The sequence below is a fragment of the Phalacrocorax aristotelis genome, chromosome 2 (assembly GCF_949628215.1).
Source record: "Phalacrocorax aristotelis chromosome 2, bGulAri2.1, whole genome shotgun sequence".
In the NCBI taxonomy this organism is placed as follows: Eukaryota; Metazoa; Chordata; class Aves; order Suliformes; family Phalacrocoracidae; genus Phalacrocorax; species Phalacrocorax aristotelis.
The window spans coordinates 32,612,704-32,632,431 of NC_134277.1; the positions used below are offsets into that span (position 1 = coordinate 32,612,704).

The 19,728-nt window shown below is 40.1% G+C and overlaps 1 protein-coding gene across 1 annotated transcript in view; it reads right to left on the reverse strand.

Moving 5' to 3' along the window:
- MEOX2 (mesenchyme homeobox 2) overlaps positions 1-19,450 on the reverse strand; it is a 54,521-nt gene extending 35,071 nt beyond the window's left edge. The window contains exon 1 of the mRNA XM_075082951.1: positions 18,473-19,450. Within this exon, the coding sequence (XP_074939052.1) occupies positions 18,473-18,983 (511 nt within the window). The 5' untranslated portion in view covers positions 18,984-19,450. The remainder of the gene's footprint in view (positions 1-18,472) is intronic.
- Between the last annotated feature and the right edge of the window lie 278 nt (positions 19,451-19,728).

The window sequence follows — 19,728 nt, forward strand, 5'->3', positions numbered from 1 at the left end:
TCTAACCACACTATGAGAACTCATAGTAAGGGGTGATGTGCATTCCAGAAATCCAGTCCTATTTAATCCACTCCACTCTAATCTGTACATTTATATAGCACCCTTCACACAATTTCCGAGAGGTCTGTACAGAAATGTAATAACCAGTGTACTGAAAAATATCCAGGTATATTGATGGCCTACATTTAGACTTGAAAATACAGCAAAAGGAGCCAGACTGTTGAATATCTCCTGGCAATGAGTCAGTCAGTGACAAGCAAGGAAAAAATGGGTGTTTGATCTCTTCCAATTAAATCTCAGGCTAGAAGAGAAGTTGTTAGTTCACAATATGGCAATTCACAACAGCTCCTAGTGGCGCAGAATTTTACATCAGAGCAATAAAACATGAAAATTGACATGAAACTTTAGTGGGACCCAATATACATTGTACAATATGACTGATCAAACTTGGTCCAAGAAAAGGAAAAGGCACAGGGTTTTCAGCAGTTGTTAGGTTTGCAACGCATGAAGGCTTACTCGGAGAACTGCGTAGTCTTGGTGTGAAAAAAAAACCAACAAACATTCTAGAACAAGATGCTACCAAATTTAATGTTGCTATAGTCTTCAAATGCTAAATGGATGGGATATTTGCCTCTGTCAAAGAAGGTAAAATAGACTGATGGATAACATGTAGGAATCTATGTTGAAAATCCCAGGTAACCTGACAACTGCCCATTTTCTATAAGGGTGAGGAACATTGATCAAGGCAAGCACTGAGATCCAGCCAGTCAGCAGGGCATTCCATTTGATCTGGATTCAATTTCAGAAAAATGTCTGGCTGAGGTCGTGCATCAGCCAAACAAACACACCATTTGGAAAGAAGCTGGAATATTTGTTGAGGCAGAGAAATATATCTGTACATCACCTCTATACATATGGTTGGCTAAAGCACATCTGCCAATAATTGGCTCAAAAAATCACCAAAATGATAAAAATGCCTCTTTTTAAGATGATAAAATAAAAAGCGCTATCTATTCTTCGGAGCCACATACCTGCTCAAAAATACCTTGATCAGTAATTCACCCAGCATTTAGTAACTGGAATTATCATTGCATTTTGACTCCTCCTACTCCCTGGTCTAGCTTGACATCCAGAATGGTTTAGCTCTGTTTCTACATAAGGATCTGTAAGCCAGTTTTGCCCATTTTACAGATTGAAGGTCTGAAGTAAGGAGTAAATTCAGTATTGTGTATAGATTACTGAAATTACTCGGAAGGAAATGAAACTAGCAGGTCTACACGGGAATCCCTGTAGGGAGTATAGTCAGGATCATTTGCCCAAAATAATGTGCTTGATTCTCAGCAGCAGCAGCTTGCCTGGCAAGATCATGATGCTGACCTGTATGTGCTAACTTCCAGCCCTAGAGACTGCTTAGGTGCTTCTGTTCTAGCAGACAAATTCATACAAGAAGTCTGTGGCAGAGTTGGAAACTCAACCTTTTTCTCCTTGGATTCTTTCCAGTGTCTTATTTCAAAGCCACTCATCTCTGCTTTTGGGGTGCAGGGTAGTATGGTGGCTTATTCATTAAAAATTAGTCTTCTAAGCTTAGTAATAGTCCCCTCCTTTTAGTAATTATGTCTAAATTTTAAAAACTCATAACCCAAGAATGAAGTGCAAAGGAGCTTTTGAATCAAACACATCTTATACACACACTGAAAGTTGAAATGGTATTTTTACTGTGTTTGTATTTGTGTATGAGAGTGTGTGTGCATGTATACAGAACTTGTGTAAAATTAAGAGACAATTTTAACTATCTTTTTTTTAACTGTAAGAAGATGCACTAGATGCCTTATTTGATCTTTATCTAACTCAGCCTTGCAATTATGTATATTATGATAATCTGTATATTATGAACCTTAAAGTATAAGCACAATGACTTGCAAGCATCCCATACACTAGCCTGATTTGAGAAATCTTCTAGGACTGGGAGCTTACTTTATAGAAGAAAGTGCACAGCTCTGGTTTCTTTAAAATATGTTATATTTTACAGGATTGCCAGCCTAAAGCAAACAAAAGCATATGGCTATACTGCATTTTTCAGAGAGTCCACATGCTGGTTGATGTCCTTGAAAATGTATTACCAAAGCATTAGTTGTAGAGAAGTAGGTCCCCAGTATGAGAGCAACGTGAGGAACACATATTCTTTAAACTTAGGACATGCTGAAGGGGTTGCAGCCCTGCAATATTAACAATAGATCTCTTAACTATAAGCAAATGCTTGAAGGATATAGATGAGGGACAATTCTGAAATAAAATGTTTACAGTTAAAGTTCTACATCCAGGAAGAGATAGGCTAAAGCCTAAAAGCTGCCTCAACACAAAAGGATCAGCTTTCAAGAAAGCTGCTCACCCGACTGTTACCATTTAGGCACCTAAATGAAGAACAATGGGGGCTGCTGGGTTCTGAGCTCCTTCAAGCATCTGGTCCAAATTCTTTCCTTCCATATGAATCAAAACAAATGTTTAGGCTACCAACTTTCCATTGCCCTTTCCATTTAATGCCAGCTTTTCTAGCTTTTAAATTCCTTAGTATAATAAGATGAATAAAGCACTAACTTAGTGAAATGTCCAGTTAGGGACTATTTGCAATATTTTCTTTTTTATTAATAGCAGACATAAAGTTTGTATAAAGTCATTGTAAAAATATATCTTTCAGAACAACATCTTTTAGAACAAGATTTTTTTGTTTAATACATTTTAAAAAAATAAGAATCCATCTTATTTGGCTATCAAAAAGTGCTCACAGATTAACTCACAGATTTGAAGATAGAGCAGACAGAAAATCAGCATAATACAAAACACAGTAGTAGAAACAGGCAGAAAAATATCAAGTAAATTATATAACAAAACAAAAAGGAGATTGCATCATGATGTGGAAGTAGAACATAAGTCAGTGTGTGCCGTGCCACACCATGCTAAGGGAAGTTTTAAGGCTATATAATTCCTGCTGCTCAGGACAATTATGTCCATCCTACAGTTGTGCAGTCTGATGCAGGAGCTGCAATGCTCTGCAAGAGCCCAGGATACATCATTGTGCCTGGACCCTGACGCATCCTAAGATGGTTGAAAGATGTGCTAAGTAGTCGTAAGACTTTGTATTTAAATGTTAGAGGGCAACTATAGAGACAGACAGGTAAATGTAACTATGCGGTAGTGCCATACCTCTGCAACTGAAAGAAATTACATAGGAAATGCACAGCATTACCTGATAGCAACCCTGGAAGAGCAAAGGTCCATGCCCAGTCCTCTTCCCACTATGGAAAAACCTGTTCTTCAGAAATGTGTGAATTCAAACGTTTTAAGAAAGTCTCTGCTTAAGAACACAGAAATTTTGCAGGCTTATCACAGTGAATACTGAAACGTTCAACACTTTCAAGCAGGTTCAGATATAAGTAGACTCCACTGGACAAAAATGAAGAACAACTGGTTATCTCATTTTAGTTTTACAACACACGCGGCAGCAAAGGAAACAACGACTAGTGAAAACACAAAACCACGGATGGAAATCTGTGGTTTTTTCTAACTTGAATGAAAGAAAGCTGCTTCAAGAAGCACGTAAACAGAGTTGGCAGGAAACATATTTAGTAATTTACATGACCTAATTTAATAAAATGTGGGAGACAAAAGGAAATATATAGTCCATTTTCAGCTCTTCCTATATCTAATGAGCATTCTTCTCATCAGTTTTTCTTTTCCAAATTATATTCAGGTTTAATGTTTCTACTGCTTTATGAGTCTTACATAAATTATTTTCTATAAGTGATACTATGCTAAACAGTCAGTATGCTAAAGTTAACTCTGACCTTCAGTTGTAAAAAGAGTTTTCATTAAGAAAATAAAACTAAAAATTTGGAATGAATGACTTGAAGATAAGAACAAAGACTCATTCCCAAACTAACTAATCCTGTGTATAAGGACACATGAGAATTGCCTTCTAAAGCTGGAGGATGAAGAGAAGGGATAAATTACTTAGGACTGTAGCAGAACATGAGACAAAGTTCAGAAAAAGAAAGTTTGGACTATTTTAAGATGAGTATCAGGCCAAAATTCCTGCAAGTGAGATTTATTACACCATGGAGTCTGTTTCCTGAGACTGCTAATGAAGGCAAGCTATTTTTTAAAGTCCAAATGAGCATTTAATAAATGAGTACCACACTCACAAACCATATACATAACCCATTTTGTCATACTGAATTGAAAGAAATCAACCCACACTCAAGCCTTTTAGTCATCACTACTTCACTCCATCTGTCACTCGTCTAATAAAAGAATATTAATATGGATTGCTGTTTGGCGGGGGGTACCTTTTTCCCTGTGAATAGGATTCCTCTAGGTAAATTACGTGTGACTTTTTAGCAAGGTTTCCTTTCCTTCTTTTTTTTTTTTTTTTTTAAATCTGTACTGTGTTTTATGTCCTTCCAGTCATTCCCAGGTCTGCATAGCTAGACAGCAATGTAATTAATTATCTTGCAATTCATTCTCTCGGGGGTTGTTCAACCACCATCCACTGTACCATCTGACCATCATCCACATTCATTACACTGCAAATAGTGGCATCCCTAATGGACACTGCACTCTGTAGTTCCTTTTCTTTTTGGAGCCAGAGGAAGCTTAGCCTGGCATAGAGTAGCATGGAGAAGAGAGGGAAAGAGAGGGAGAGAAGGGTTGTTTTCTCCTCTTTCTGAAGGTTGGAAGTGAGGTGAAGAGGGTAGTGATGAAAGTTAGTATGATTGTGACAAAAAAAGCTTTCAGCTATGATAGTTTTGCAGCATTTCCTGAAGGGGGGCAGCCTCTTGATCCTTTTTAATAGCCTTATTAGTCTCCAGTTCAAGAAGCGTGTGTGAGGACATGTTTAACTTCCATTGAAGTCAATGGTTCTTAAGCATATGCTCAAATTTTTTCGCAAATCGGGACTGTAATCTGTTCCTTATGTACATTTAGGATTACAGAGAAGTCTTCTGTTTTTGAAGTTGCTGGAAACATTGTCTTGCTGATGGGAGGTGGGGGAAGGGAGCAGAACTCCATCACTTTCAGTTTCTTGTTTAAATTTTTTCTAATTTTGAGCAGAAAATTATCTGTTTACCATCTTTTTAAAATCTTCTCAAATACTGTCTATTAGATTCTAATGTATGCTGTAGAAATGTGAGTTACTGACACAACACAAGTCTAGGTTTTCGTTAGTTATGAAGTCACAAGTACTAAGGTTAGCTTCTCACTCCTCCCTCCTTCCTCTATAAATTTGATAGAACTCTTACCAAAACCCAGAGATTTATTCCTAGCAAGGGGAAAGAAGAGTTGAGACAAAAGCTGTAAAACTGTCTCCGTCCTACACTGCAAGTTCTGGCATCTAATGCTTTTGGCTATTTCAGTCCTGGAACAGAACCCTCTTCACTGAGCCTGAAGGTTGTGCCAAACTGTATGGTGATTTTTGTGATATGGAAAGAAGCCCACTGGAGACTAGCCGGAAAGCAGCCAATCTTGTGATCTGATCCTCATGTGAATTTATGTCTCCAGAGTTCAGATTTAATATCTTCTGTAACTTTACCGTGCACTGCATTTGCTGATATTACACTGAAAAACTCTAGATATTGAAAGTAACTGCCAAATTGCCAAGACCAAGCATTCAAAAGGTATCAGCAAGACTCCTGTACCTTTTCCTTTTTTTCCCTGCCTGCAGCTCCCTCATCCTTCCCAAACTGTTTTTAAAACAGACTTAGGAATAAAATAGCACAGTATAACCAAGTGCTGGTCCAGTCAAATCAGGTAGACGATCCAGGTCCCTATCTGCTGATATTTTAGATTTGATATACACATGCACACACACAGTCATACACACAACAAATGTGTGTTCATGTCTATTATATCAATGAAATGGAATCACAAAAAAAATACTTTACTGTTTTCAAAATTATTCTTACAGAAAACTAGAGTGAAAGGACAAATTGCCAACACTAAAGAGTTTACAGGCCCCTTCAAAATGAAACTTTACTTTCTTTGAAGCACATTCCTTCTGGCATAAGTAATTATTACCTAAAATCTTTTCATTTTGAGAGCATTTTTTAAGAAAGTTAGGCTCATTGTTTTCACCCACTTAGTTTAGTTTCAAATACTGCCTTTTTACACAAGGCTCTACTCAACACTGGGTACATCACTGGTATTAAACATTAACCATCAGCATTGCCACGTCTGGGTCATGCTTGGATTCTGCTATAGCTGTTTACAGAATCCGCTCTGTGGTGCACACCCTTGTGAAGTTAAAAACCTCAAGACAAAAAAGAGAGCACATGAAACAGCCTTTTTTTTCTTTTTCTTTTTTCCTGTTTACTCTCAGCCTTGCTCATTTTTCTTACACACCATAAATGCAAAGCCGTGCCATGACGGACCTACAGTTACCAAAAGTAAGCTCACAGTCAAACACTTGATGGTTTGGGGCAGAGCATTGTTTCTGGATGTTTCTTGCATGTACATGAGCCTGTACTGAAGACAGAGAAGAGTGTGAATGGAAAAAGGAAGAGCACACTTAAGACAGCACAGAGAAAACATTGAGGTAGATAAGAAACAGGATCCAAAACATCGGCTGAGCAGCAGTTGGGCAACGCCTTGCAGGGAAATTAGTTTAACTCTGAAAGGACAAGCTGGAACCAGAAGAAGGATTCTAGGAAGGGAATTTCAAAAGGGTGTGATTGAAAGGTAGGATCATTTCATCAGTGTTGGGTTTGGCAGGGTTAAAATAGGAGCCAAGAGAGGGCCAGGGCAGGAAAACAGGATTTGATTTCTGCTAAGTGGTGTAAAAGTAATTTGCAAAACAGCCTGAAAACATGCTGGAGAGAGAAAAGAATGATAAACGCATCTCACAAACTCCCATGGCAAAATAAGATCTTCTAAACCATAGCTCTCACCCTGTTCAGAACAAGCAGCAGCCCATGCCCTTGTATGGAGAAACCAAGGACAAAGTTGTTTTGCTCCTGTAAAAAAATGCTTTGTGCTTACCCCCAGGTCTCTTTTGTGAGCATTTTTTTCCTACATCTGTGCATTCTTGCCCCAGAATGAAAGGAAGCGCTGTCTGCTTTTATAAAGAAAGCAACCTTAACTGCATAAAGCTAGCTCTTAGGCTTTATGGAGAGCAGAGGTATATGAGACATTAAATGACATGGCAGGGAAGGTACAAAGGCTGATTAGTGAGACCTTCTTTTTGTGCCCGTTGTGCAATATGCTACACAGTATGGCTGTTCCCAAACTTGCAGAAATACTCTTCCAGGGGTATTTAGGGAACATGTACCCACCTCAAATAACTTCTGAACGAGTGAGGTTCCATGTAGGTTCAGTTCATATGAACAGCTCAGATAAGAGCAGTATTTCTTGCATTTCTAGCTCAGTGTGGATTCACCTCCGCCTTTAGTACTAAGAGTCTGCTGATACGTTAACAAGGTCCTTTTAATTAATAGGCCAGCAATAACATGTAGCCAGACTCCACTATATGTGTAGCATCAATCTTTCCACTTATCTACATAATCAAGTCAACCATATGTTTCAAGGTTAACATGGATGCAGCTTCTAGTTTGTGTGTGTGTGAATTAAGACTATCAATTAGTTGTGGAAACATGCTTGAAAAACACAAAGCAAGCCAGAGCCTCCATAAATAATATTTTTATGGTATCTACCCATATGTTGTGGAACTACAAACATTTCTTAGCTGCACACCATCTCAATGACAGAGTAGCAACCGACATGCCTGTCCTTAACTTTTTCAATGTTATACTGTTAATTCCAAGAGAACTATACACAGTAACCTAAGCTTCAACAGGATTAGAGCATCAGTACACAGACTGGCAAGCACTGAGTGGCTTTTGCAGGAGGGAAGGAAACAGCTTTCCTGAGAACTTTGAAGGATTGGGTCATTCTGTAAATTATATTTCACGACACATACTTCAAAACGGCTGGACACATTTAGCCACTGTACTTGAAACACACCATCTCTATCCAAAAAAAAGTGTTTGTTTGGGTGTCATATCTGGCAAAGCTCTCCTGATATGTTTGCAAATACAAAAACATTAAATCACTGATACTACTCATGCCAGCAGACTGCAAACCCGATTGGCGCCTTCTCTGCATGTCTAAATTTCAGTTTGGAACCAGTGAAATAAAGATAGCTTTATAGGGTTCAAATACTGTTAGATTTCTGTACATGCCCTCATATTAAAGCAATAAAGATGTTTGCCTCATAAAGTTGTAGCAATGTACTGAAGTGTAAAAAGCAAAGGGGTCAGAATGAGTGGAAAAAAAAAATTAAAAAGCAAAGCTAAACCAAAGCTACAGGAAAGTTTGGCAGCGTATTTCTTCATAACAGAAACCAATCCAAAATATTTGCACCCTTTTCTCCAGCTTTTTCTCCTGCGCTTATTCACATAGTTTTTTAAAAATTTATAATTTATATTGTTCTATTTACTACTTTTAATAATAATATATTCTTTCATAAAAAAACAAAGAATACAGGCAGAATAGTTATTCTTTTTACTGGCCCAATAATATAATCTGTTAGAAAATAATGTAAACTAAAGTGGTAATAATACAAGAAAAGGTAATGCTGCAGAATCAAGTTGCCTTATGAACAGCTGTTAATGAAGCCTCCTATTTTTTTTCTGACTCCTGCTTCACTGATCCATGACTGTTTCATCTTGTGTTGTCTAACAGCCTAATATTGCCTAAATGTACTGTTCTATTCAGTGGATCACTGCAGTTCTTAAGTTTTTGTAGGTTAACAACTAATGGAAATCTGATTAAGGTAAAGAGTGGCGTTTTTTTGTTTTGCAATAAAGAAAGTGCTCATTCTGCAAGAATAAATGGAAATTGAAAGGATATACAGGCATACACTCCTTCAGAAATGGATTTGTGCAAAAAAAGAAAGAGAGAGAGGGAGGGAGGGAGGGAGGGAGAGGGAGCCGCGAGTGAGACCATTAATGTGTATTGTTCTAATGTCCTCAGGAACGCAAAGACTTAACACACAGCTGTGGCTTGAGTACATTGTAGTATTCCCAAAACAAGAATATAGAAAGAAAAAAAAAAAGAAAATAAAAAAGAGCTTAATACTACTGTGCCACTTTTGAGTCAATCAAGTTATTAATTCCAAAGTGCAAAGATCAGGCAATGTTCTGAGTTCTCCCCAAGCCCTAGATAAGGCGAGTATGCCTCATGGACTCTGCTAGGTTTTAAAGTCTAGTTCAAAAAATATCAATTTGAAAAGAGTGAACACGCCTTAGCCCCCACTAGACTGCTGGTTTCATCTGGCAGAAAATACTGTCTGGCATTCTAAGCACAAAGCTTTACAAGGCATCTTCGAGAGGTTGATGTTACTATAACCACACGGGCTTCCATTCACACCGTTTTTACCAGCTCAGTGTAGCAAAGCTTCATAAAATATGCCATTGTATGGTTTATCAACACATCTGACTTCAGTTCTTTTTCCTTCACTAACCCAGCTGATATTTTAATGAATTTAGGAGACATTTAAAGTCACTGTTCCTACCATTCTTTTTACAGTAATAAGCACATTTTAACAAGTAGGTTTTGCTTGTCCACATATCCTACAAGGATGGAGCCTACAGCATTATGGTATTCTGCACCAGCTGGAAGAAAATGAAAGGCTTGAAAAGCTACTGAGACCCATGTGCCTGAGGAGGCTCACTTACCCTGTAAAACCCCCCCCTTCCCAGGAAGCCCCCGTGCACACTCAGGGTACATCGCATTCTTCTGGAACATGCCATTTTTTGCTTGGCAGGTAGAAAACTCCATGGTTCATTCAACTCCCTTCAGAGCTATATTGTCAGTCCACATATGTCCAACAGATTTTTTAGTATCTATTTTTAGAAGGACCAAAGTGGGAAACAGTTTTTTCCGCTTGGTAAATTTAAATGACGAATGCCCCCAATTCACCAAAATGTGTAAACATACACTTAACTTCAGGTGTGTTTGTATCAAAGTAACACGACTACTTTTCCTGTGAAGTCCTGGCTCCACTCAATAGCTAGTTTTGACTTCAGCACACCCAATATTTCCTCTATCTCCCAACATACAAAATTAAATGCAGACTGACATCATCGTAGGATCACAGTCTAAGAATTAAAACTCACAATGGTGGCAGAGGACACTGAAGTGCATCTAACGCACTTTATGTAAGGCAGCATTTGTTCAGGCTCACTTGCTAAAAATAAAAAATAGCTATTAGAGATGTGAGACAATGCAGAAGGAAGAAGGACTTTTAAACGCCTGCAGTAATCTGTTTCAGTTTTATTTTTTCATATCCTATTTGCTATAAAATAATGTTCCATCAACCAATTTTTCTCAAGACAAAGAAAGAAAGAAAAGAAAAGAAAAGAAAAGAAAAGAAAAGAAAAGAAAAGAAAAGAAAAGAAAAGAAAAGAAAAGAAAAGAAAAGAAAAGAAAAGAAAAGAAAAGAAAAGAAAAGAAAAGAAAAGAAAAGAAAAGAAAAGAAAAAAGAATTACTTGGCTTCCAGTTAGGGTTTCATAATCCACTGGATTTTATGGGTTTAGTAAAACTATGCTCTTCCATCATAAATGAAAGATTTGACTCATTCCTTTGAGACTTGTTTCTTCTGCTGTTTTGGTCAATTATTTTATTTCATTTCTTGAAAAGAAGATAAAAGGAAACATAGGTTCGAGTACAAAATAACTTTTCTTTCAAATGACCATTAAGTTTTCATGTATGTTTTCTTCTGTTTAGGTATTTCAAGGGCCCCTTTTCCCAATACTGCAAGGTTTATTCAGCACAGGTAATTTTCAATACAGAGTTCAGACTGCTTTTTTTTCTTTGTATTGAGCATGAAGCTCTGGTGATTTTAGCACGTGTAGTATTGAATGATTACATTCATTGTTAAACAACAAAATATTCAGTAGCCAATTTCCAAATGTGATTTCTGATTTTTCTTTTGATGTATAATTGCATGCCTATTTAGTAATGTGCATGACTTCCAGTCAAGTAACCTACCCCCAAAACTATTTGTAAAATGGACAATTCCATATGGAAAATAAACTCATGCTCCAAACAGGATATATGTGACTGTCTTCTGTAGATCCAAGATCTCAAAGTGAAGGACATCATCCCTAATCTACAATGAATATTACATCTTTAATATCACTGATGCTAATGAGTAGAATTTTGACAGGCTAAGTTTTCTATTTATAATGTTTAGTAGAAGACTTCAGAAGCAACTTTTCATGTATGGCAGTAAGCTGTCTACTACTATATCCTATTATATTAATGACTTTTTTCCGCTTTGCACCACTCAGTGAATGCCAGGATACAGGGATGCAACTCCACACTAGTGATATTACAGATATATACATATATAAAAAATAGCAGAGGTTGAATAACATTTGCGTGATTTAAATATTTGTGTACTAAAATATTATTTTAAATGGGTATGGTTTAGGTAAACTTCTCAAAGGAAACAGATTTTGTGATATATGTTAATGCATAGCAAGGACAACAAATGTGTTTCCACCACACTAGAAATCTTAAGACTAATGGCAGCAGAGTTTTTCAAACAAGCATTCCTTTGCTGTGTTTGCCGCTGGAAGCATGCAAGACAGCGTATCACAAAAAGCTTAAGCACAAGCACGGCGCACTGGTCTATCTTTTTCTCCTAAGCTAAGCTACATTCAGGGTAAGAATGCACATCTTAAAATCTGTCCCTACCAAAAATCAGTGGGAGTTTTGTCATCAGTATCTTCCACATGAAACTTCCCTTAGCATGTATGTTTATAAACAATTTATTTTAATAACCTTTTTTTAGTGATTTAAATACGTCAAATACATACAAGACTAGACTGTGTGCATCAAACACAATTACATCAGGCTATTTTTTAATCCAAACTTTCATTAAGTATAATAGAAAAGCAGCTATCCAGTCATCAAAGACCCCAGACACTCACCCCAGAAGTCAAATGACTTCTTGCTGTGCACACCTATGCAGCCACACAAGCTCATGCTGGTAAAGGTGATGTGATTGCCCTGCTAAGTAATGGAAAGGCAGCTTTTTCTGCGGGGTGGCTGCGCACCGTCTTGCTCCTACCCTGCCACCAGCAGTACTTGAGAAATGGTGATGCAGATCTGTAAGTCTTTAAAGCCTGCTAAAAAAGGCGCACGCGCGCGCACACAAAGCGTTTCATTAACTAAAAGCTTACAGTACCTTACGAATGGAAGTAAAGCACTGGTATTGCCATAGTATAGGTTGGGGAAACAGACATAAAAGGACAGGGCACAGGCTTGAGACAGATCATAAGGCTGGGTTCAGTGCCCAGCTGTGCACTGATGTAATGAAGTAGCCTCAAGCACTGTTTATCAAACTCCTCTAACACCACACCATTTCAGTTAGAAACCTTATTAGCGACATATGCAAGTATTTATATTTTTAAAATATGACTTTCCTTTCACGTCCTTTCAAGTTGCATTCTTAAGTGTATTAGAACAAGGACAAGGGATAATATAGCAGAAATAAGGATTGAACCCAACCCCACCAGAACTACATTTTACTGATGGATTTAAACTTTTCTCATTCCAGCAGATGAAACCAGATTTATTTTGCTCCCTTTCCTGAGACTAGCAAAAACCTGCTTGGCAGAATACATTTTGCTACTGAAAGAAACATTCATACTGCCGTGTTACATCGTGTTTGCTGAAAGCAATAATCCAGTGAGCAATATCAGATTATTAGCAGACAGCAGCAAAGATAATGTTGTCACCTTGCCTAGAACTTCAAGACACAGAGCTCCATCCTACTCTTGAGGACTTCAGTGATACAGCATATTGAGTCATCACATCACTAAAGAATGAGTATTTCCAAATGGCAAACTATATGCAGATTAACAGGCTCAATTAAAAAGCACTTATTAAATAATTCACATGTCTAAAAAGGGCAACAAGCCTGTCAAAAAAAATCCAGAATCTGATTACTTACTGTGCAAAACACCACAGAAGTTATGCTAGATATGTTAGGACAAATTTTATCCTAGGGTGTTAAAATCAGTGAAATTAAAATTCAATCTATATATATAATGCTGAATTGGCAATGCTCAAACAATCAGATAATCATAATATTTTATCAGTAAATATCTGCAAGAATTATAAAGTATTTTCCATTCCTTACCATGCAACAGCAGCTTAAAAATCCTGAAAGTTAACTACAATCATGGTTTTTTGAAAAGTTTTAGTGAAATTTTCTCCAAATATTGCCTGAAAATTTGGACCTTTAATCCCCATGTGTCCATATCTCCTTCTGCATTTGGTTCTAGTACCGCACTTCTTACTCATCCAGGCCCCTCGGTGACTTTGCTTTGAAGGCTGGGATCCTTGATAGTGCTTAATACCAATTCATAGAAGAATAACATGCAATTACATTTCTGTGCCAAAGATTTAAAACAGAGTAACAGAATTAAGCTCCAACAGCTTAATAAAAAGCCTTGAGCACGTCAGTAGTTCCACTAGAGTCAACAGACCTTCTCACAAAAACGTTTGTGCTCCAGTAACCCTCTGGATTGGGACCCTGATGTTTCTAAAAGCGCGGGTTGGGGGTGACAGTGTAAATCCTACTCAATGAGATATATCTAAAAAGACAGAAATACATAATTAGAGGGCATACTTATTTCTGTCCACACAAAATTACTCTTTGGCTACAGGCAAAGAATTCTGAAAATGTATCAGAAAAATAGTGTTTAAAAATTTTACAGTCCCAGAAAAGTTCCTGATCATATTTCCTGCGAAGAAAAGTGAACATACTGCAAATTTTCATCTATTAAACAATCCAGCAAGTAGCCCACTAGGTAGCCCAATATTTGTGAAGCAATCAGCCTTAAAAGTTTTCTCCTACAACTATGATTATTATTCATCGGATTTTGAACAGGTCTCTTTTATGAAATCTACAGAGGTGTTTTTTTGTTCTTGGGTTTTGTTTTGTTTTTTTTTTTTAATGGCAAGTGATGCTTTCATACCACATATCAAATAAATTAACTCTTTCCAGAAAAAACATGCTTTATTATGTATTTTTTCTTGCTTCTGTTTACAGCCATGCTGAAAAGCACAGACATATTGATGAATCACTTACACAGTTCTTTTTGACTACAAGTGTGCAGCTCGTTCTTCTTACTGATGTGTTTCAGAAACCAATCAGGAGTCCTCAAAACCCATGATTTCACAGTATTTATAATCATTTATCAAAATGACCTGCTTTTCAGAGACCTTTTCAAACAAGCACATATGATTTATGATATTTAGATGTATTTAAAATAAAAAAAATTCCCTGGAGATGTAACTTTTTCCTGCTTGCACGTCGAGAATAGGTAGGTTATAAAAGATGGAAAAAAAAAGTATTGTTTTCTTTTCATGGGATTTGTCAATGAACAAAAAGCAGCAGAACAGCTATTGAAACATTGGATTCCTGAAATGTTTTCGTAGGTTTAACAGCAGTGTTTCTATATATTATTGTAAATACAGTCAAAATATGAATAGATGCTATTACCTGCTAGCCTTTCCTTGGAAATCTGCACCATATAAAAACACTTTCCCTTGTCAAACTTTAAAAAAAAAAAACAAAACAGAAAACCAAAAAATCTTCTCATGCCTGTGAGCATGTGTTTAATTATATTAGACTTTAACTGGAATAAAATTTAATTGTAACATATATTTATCTAACACAATTAAACATTTGAAGAGTTGTAGTGCTCAGAAGAACTCCTTCAACAGCACTCAGCCTCCCCCTGATCTTCTCACAATAGTACAGATATTTTTTTTTGCCATAGCATTTTCGGCTTCCTTATGGCTAGCAGATTCGCTTTCTTTTTGTATTTCTCAGTAAGCCTAGATTACCCTTTCCATATAGGCGTTATTATGCTTTTCTCCTGACTGAAGTTTTAAGAAACCTTGGACCTTAGTAAGCCAACTTAGACAATCGCAGCAGTAATTTTGCATTTGATGTGTTCTGCATCGTCTGAGAATCAAAACCTACTCTATAAAAACCAGAAGTAAAATGGCCTCAAAAGTCACAGGCAAGTCATGAGAAGGGGAGGCATTAGAAAAATCCAAAATATTTCATATAGAACAACTCATACCACAAAGCAACAAAGCACTCCAAGAATATGTTTTTGATACACTCAGCATGGTTTTCATCCGCACCTCATTAGCACACAGATAATTCTGACCATTAGTGCACTTTAAAATAAGCGAATTTATTTGCAACCTCTGCTCAAATTTAGTATCGTCTTTTTACTCCTACATCCTTGACATACGCAGAGCCGAGTTACAAAGGCGAGGATGCAGATGCCATTACTCACTGCAAAACGTTAACATCTAAAGATTTGTGTGGATCACTCCTTAACTCGCAGGCTAGTTTACTGACCCACTTCTGGGCCTACGCAGGTTGAGAGGAATGTTCTGAAGATAATGAGGGAGAGACTACAAAACCTGGAGTCACTGACAGCTGCAGCATGCAGGGGTCGATGACTAAGCAAGCAGTATTTCCCAGTCCTTTACAACAAGAACAGTTGACAATTTCACCCTGTTCTGTAGCAGCCTATCCAATATCTTCAAAGGGAAGCTCCCAAACTGCTTAAAACCTGGGTTAGGGCAAAAGAAAACTGTAAGTCAGACAGTTTATAAAACTACGATGAAAGCACATTTCACCTTGCTTTCTCAATCCCAAACAAACGTATAACAGAGCATAGCGCAAAATATTGCTATCCTCCCATTCCCCTGCAATATCCGAATTCCAGGGGAAAAGAGCAGGGACAAACACAGAGTCCATCATCCACAATTCTGTTTGCCCTCTGGATTTTTGTTTGTAATTCTAAAAAAATTAAGCTCCCGCCATCATAACAAATAAGTAAAATGGGGTATCTCTGCTGGTAAATTTTCAGAGTATCCATATGGCTGAGCAAATATTACTAGTTTGGGAGATAAATCATACAAGGAATGTTCGTGTTTTACTTTCTTTAAACTATCTATAAACTCAGCTTTGTGAATCAACGTTCCTGATCTTGAACATTCGGAAATAAGAGCAAAGTAGTGCAAGAAAAGGGTAGCCTAAGGTTAATTCAGCTCTGAAATGTGGAACAGATTCAGAAAACACTGAACACTCTGTGGCTTTAAGTAATATGCTTAAGAAGAGGAAATATATCTGTAAATAAGCAAGAGCATTAATAATTGTCTCAGAATGCTGGCCCTGAAACTTAAACAGTCTCTCTTCACTTCTTAGTTATTTACTATTAGGATTTTATACAAGTGCCTATTGAAGTAGTTCCAAGTGTGATGAATATGTCTCCAAAAAGCGGGGAAGGCGTGGATGAAATTCTTTCAAGTACGGTAATTTGTTTAAAAAAAAAAAAAAACAGATTAATGAAAAATAAAGGGGATGATTTTAAATCAAATGAGGGGCAATTATGGATGACAAATATAGAAATGCAAGGACTTGAAAATAGTTCTTGCTGCCATACGTTAGAAGGGCATTAAATATCTAGCACCAGAGTTCAGGATTAATAAAGGGGTGGGGTTAAACATTCAGTCCAAAACTCAGGCTTTTCCTGAAGAAAAACCAAAGATACAGCAGCAACCCAGTTGTTGTCAAAAGATGCCTATTTTCAATTTGAGAGATGCACAACTGTGTGAACGGCCATAATATTTTTTTTCTTAGGGGAACGGAGGAGGAAATGGTTACCTGCCTTGATCTTCAGACAGTCTTAGAAAGTGAGGTTCGGAGTACAGCGCAAGATAAGCGTAACCGTGGCTGACGGCTCGAACCCTTGTCCACTAAATCTAGTGGAAGACTCTGGTCACTTCAGGGTAAGACATCCCCACTGGTGTTTTTTGGTTTGCATTGCAAAATGAAATAAACAGAAAGCGATACAGATACTTCCCTGAGAGCGAAAGGGACCCGTTTCCTTTTTATCTTCAGCTTTAAATAGACTGACAAACACAATAAATCCTTACACCGACAGACATCCAGTTATTTTCCCAGTAGCAATGGAGACTCAAATTTTAGTATTTCTCATACACCTCACGAAATCAGAGAATTCCTTTTATCTCATAAAATGTAATGAAGATGCAACAATAGATTTTGCCACCAATGTTTTAACTAAATATGGCTTTTAATCTTGGAAGAGGTTTCAGCCTGTATACCAGCTACGTAAGATGAAATTCAGTTAAACCCATTCTGAATTACTCTAAACATTTCTTAATGTAACGGACAATGAAGAAAACGATGGTATCCTTGAGGGTTATTTTTTCAAGTAGTTTCCGTTGCTTACCACTTTACCAAGCTCACAACATTTCGAGTGAAGGAGGTCACAGTTTCAGTTGTGAACTTCATAAATATCTGGAAAAGCCTTTCACTTTCTCTTCCTCGATAACAAACAATTCGCTACGCCTGCTCTTGAGTTTTCGAACTGTTGAGCCCTCTCTTTTTCAAGTGCCTCCTGCCTGTCTCGGTATATTTTCGATGACCCCCCGTTTTATATGCGCCCTAACGGAAGTGCCATCAGTCGCGTTGCCTTCGTCGAGTGGCTTTTGTCAGAGCGGGACCTTGACAGGCTTTGCCGTTTTAAAAAGCGGAGATTATGTCAGGTTTTTTTGCACGCTCAGCGATGCCAAATCATCCCTCTGGAATGACTGCCGGTCTACATGTTTTTATGCTCGTCTTTAAGTAAGAATTGCAGTGATTTTAAAAGTCAGACAGCTCCTTCCTTCCCTCCGCCCCCGCCACCAGCAAACTGAAGTGAAGCAGCTTTCTAAAACTGCCAGTCACCCGTTTGCTGTACAGACTCCAAATTTTGCCCCTTCCGCGCCGAGGATTTGATGCAGGCGCACCCAGATCCTGCGGGGCAGCAAGGCATCAGCTCCTCTCCCGAATCCCCGCTTCCAGGGCAGAGTTTCCAAGCGTTGTGCAATCGCCTCGGAACCGCAGTCAGCTCCGCGGCGAAGGGGCGGAGGGGAAGGAGCGCGCTATATTCCGAATTTTGAAGCAGAGGTGGCGTATCGGGCGCGGGGGAGGGGGGCGCGGGACCAGATGCTAAAATCCTCACCAAAACTACAAACGACTCCCTCCTTGACCGTAGGACGCTCTCCCCCCCACCCCCCACCACCACCTTGATTTCATGCTCTATCACGTGCTGGATTTTTCCTTTTTCTGTCCTCCCCCCGCAGCCCTGATAAAGCTTGTTTTAATGATGGAGATCCCGAGAGCGCGCTCGAGGGAAGGAGCGACCCGGCAGCCCGGTGTCGGCGGGCGGCGAGAGGACCTCGGCGGCCGGGGCCGAGCCGAGCCGAGCCGAGCCGCGCCGCGGCGGGGGACCCGGGGCCCGGCAGCGCAGCTCCCCCCCGGCACCCTCCGCCCGGGCGTCCCGCCCCGCAGGGGAAAGCGTGAGCCGTTACCTGAGCTGTCGCTTTTCCTTTTGCCGGACCTCTTCTCTGTTTCCACCGGGGACAGAGCCTGCCTGCCATAGTCCCCTGGCGCACACGCTGCCCCCGTGGGGGTGTTAGTGCCCAGGCTGGAAGAGTTTGAACACAGGACGGGGGGGCTGCTGCCCAGCTCCGGGGGTCCTCCTGAGTCGGGCTGAAGGCAGAGGCTGTGCCTGGCCGCGGCGGGAGGAGACGACATCTGAGGAATGTGCCAGTTCGTCTGCAAAGCCTGGTGCTGCTGTTGCTGGTGGTGGTGGTGGTGATGATGGTGATGGTGGTGGTGCCCCCTATGATGCTGGCTGGCAAACATGCCCTCCTCATTGGGGTATCCCGCTATTATGCAAGAGGAAGAAGAAGAAGACAGATCAGGGTAGGACATGTGGTCAGATCTTCCATGCAGGGCAAGAGAAGACTGGGAGAAAGGGTGCAAGCTCTGCGCAGTGGCATGGGGGCTGCGCAGGCAGCCAAAGAGTGTGTGATCCATGGCATGCAAGTCTCAGGTTCCAGGCCGGAGAGTTTAGGAAAGATCCAACTTCACCACCCTTTGTCAACTTTCACTGTAAACAGATCGGGGTTGGTTTTTTTTTTTTTTCCGAAACGGCAACGACAGACTTTGCAGCAGGCAGCTGAGCTCAGATAATCCAGGTCTTTAGCCCTAGTGGCCAGTCTCCGCTGCATAAACACTCGGACCTAGATGAGCCTTTCTCAGAGCTGCTCAGATGTCAAGAAGTGGGAGAGGTTGAAGCCAATAGAAGGTGGTCCCAGAGAACTGCTTGAAGGGGGAAACAGCTCCGAGAGGTTATAAATACAGTAGTGTGTAATGTGAGCTGGGGGCTGGCTTAGCAACACAGCACTGACCACATGCAAACTCCCTCCAAAACGCCAGCGCCGTCCCCGCGCCGAGCGGCTCCGTCAGCGGGCGGCAGCGCCGCGCGCCCCGGGCGCCGCCGCACCGGCCGGGGGGGGTAGGGGGGTGGCATGGGGGGGCCGGGCCGGCTCCGCGGGGGCGCAGCCCGCCTCCCCCTGCCCCCGGGAGGGCTGCGGGGAGCACGCCTCCCCGCCCCGCCACCCGGCGGGGCTGCCCCGGGGCCGGCGAGGCCGCCCGCACCCCCCCACACACACACACAGTCCCCCCCCCCACCCCCCCGCCGCGAGCGGATGGGCCCGCAGGGCCATCACCGCCCCGTCGGGGCACCCCGGGGCGCCCCCCCGCCAGGGAGCGGGCAGGA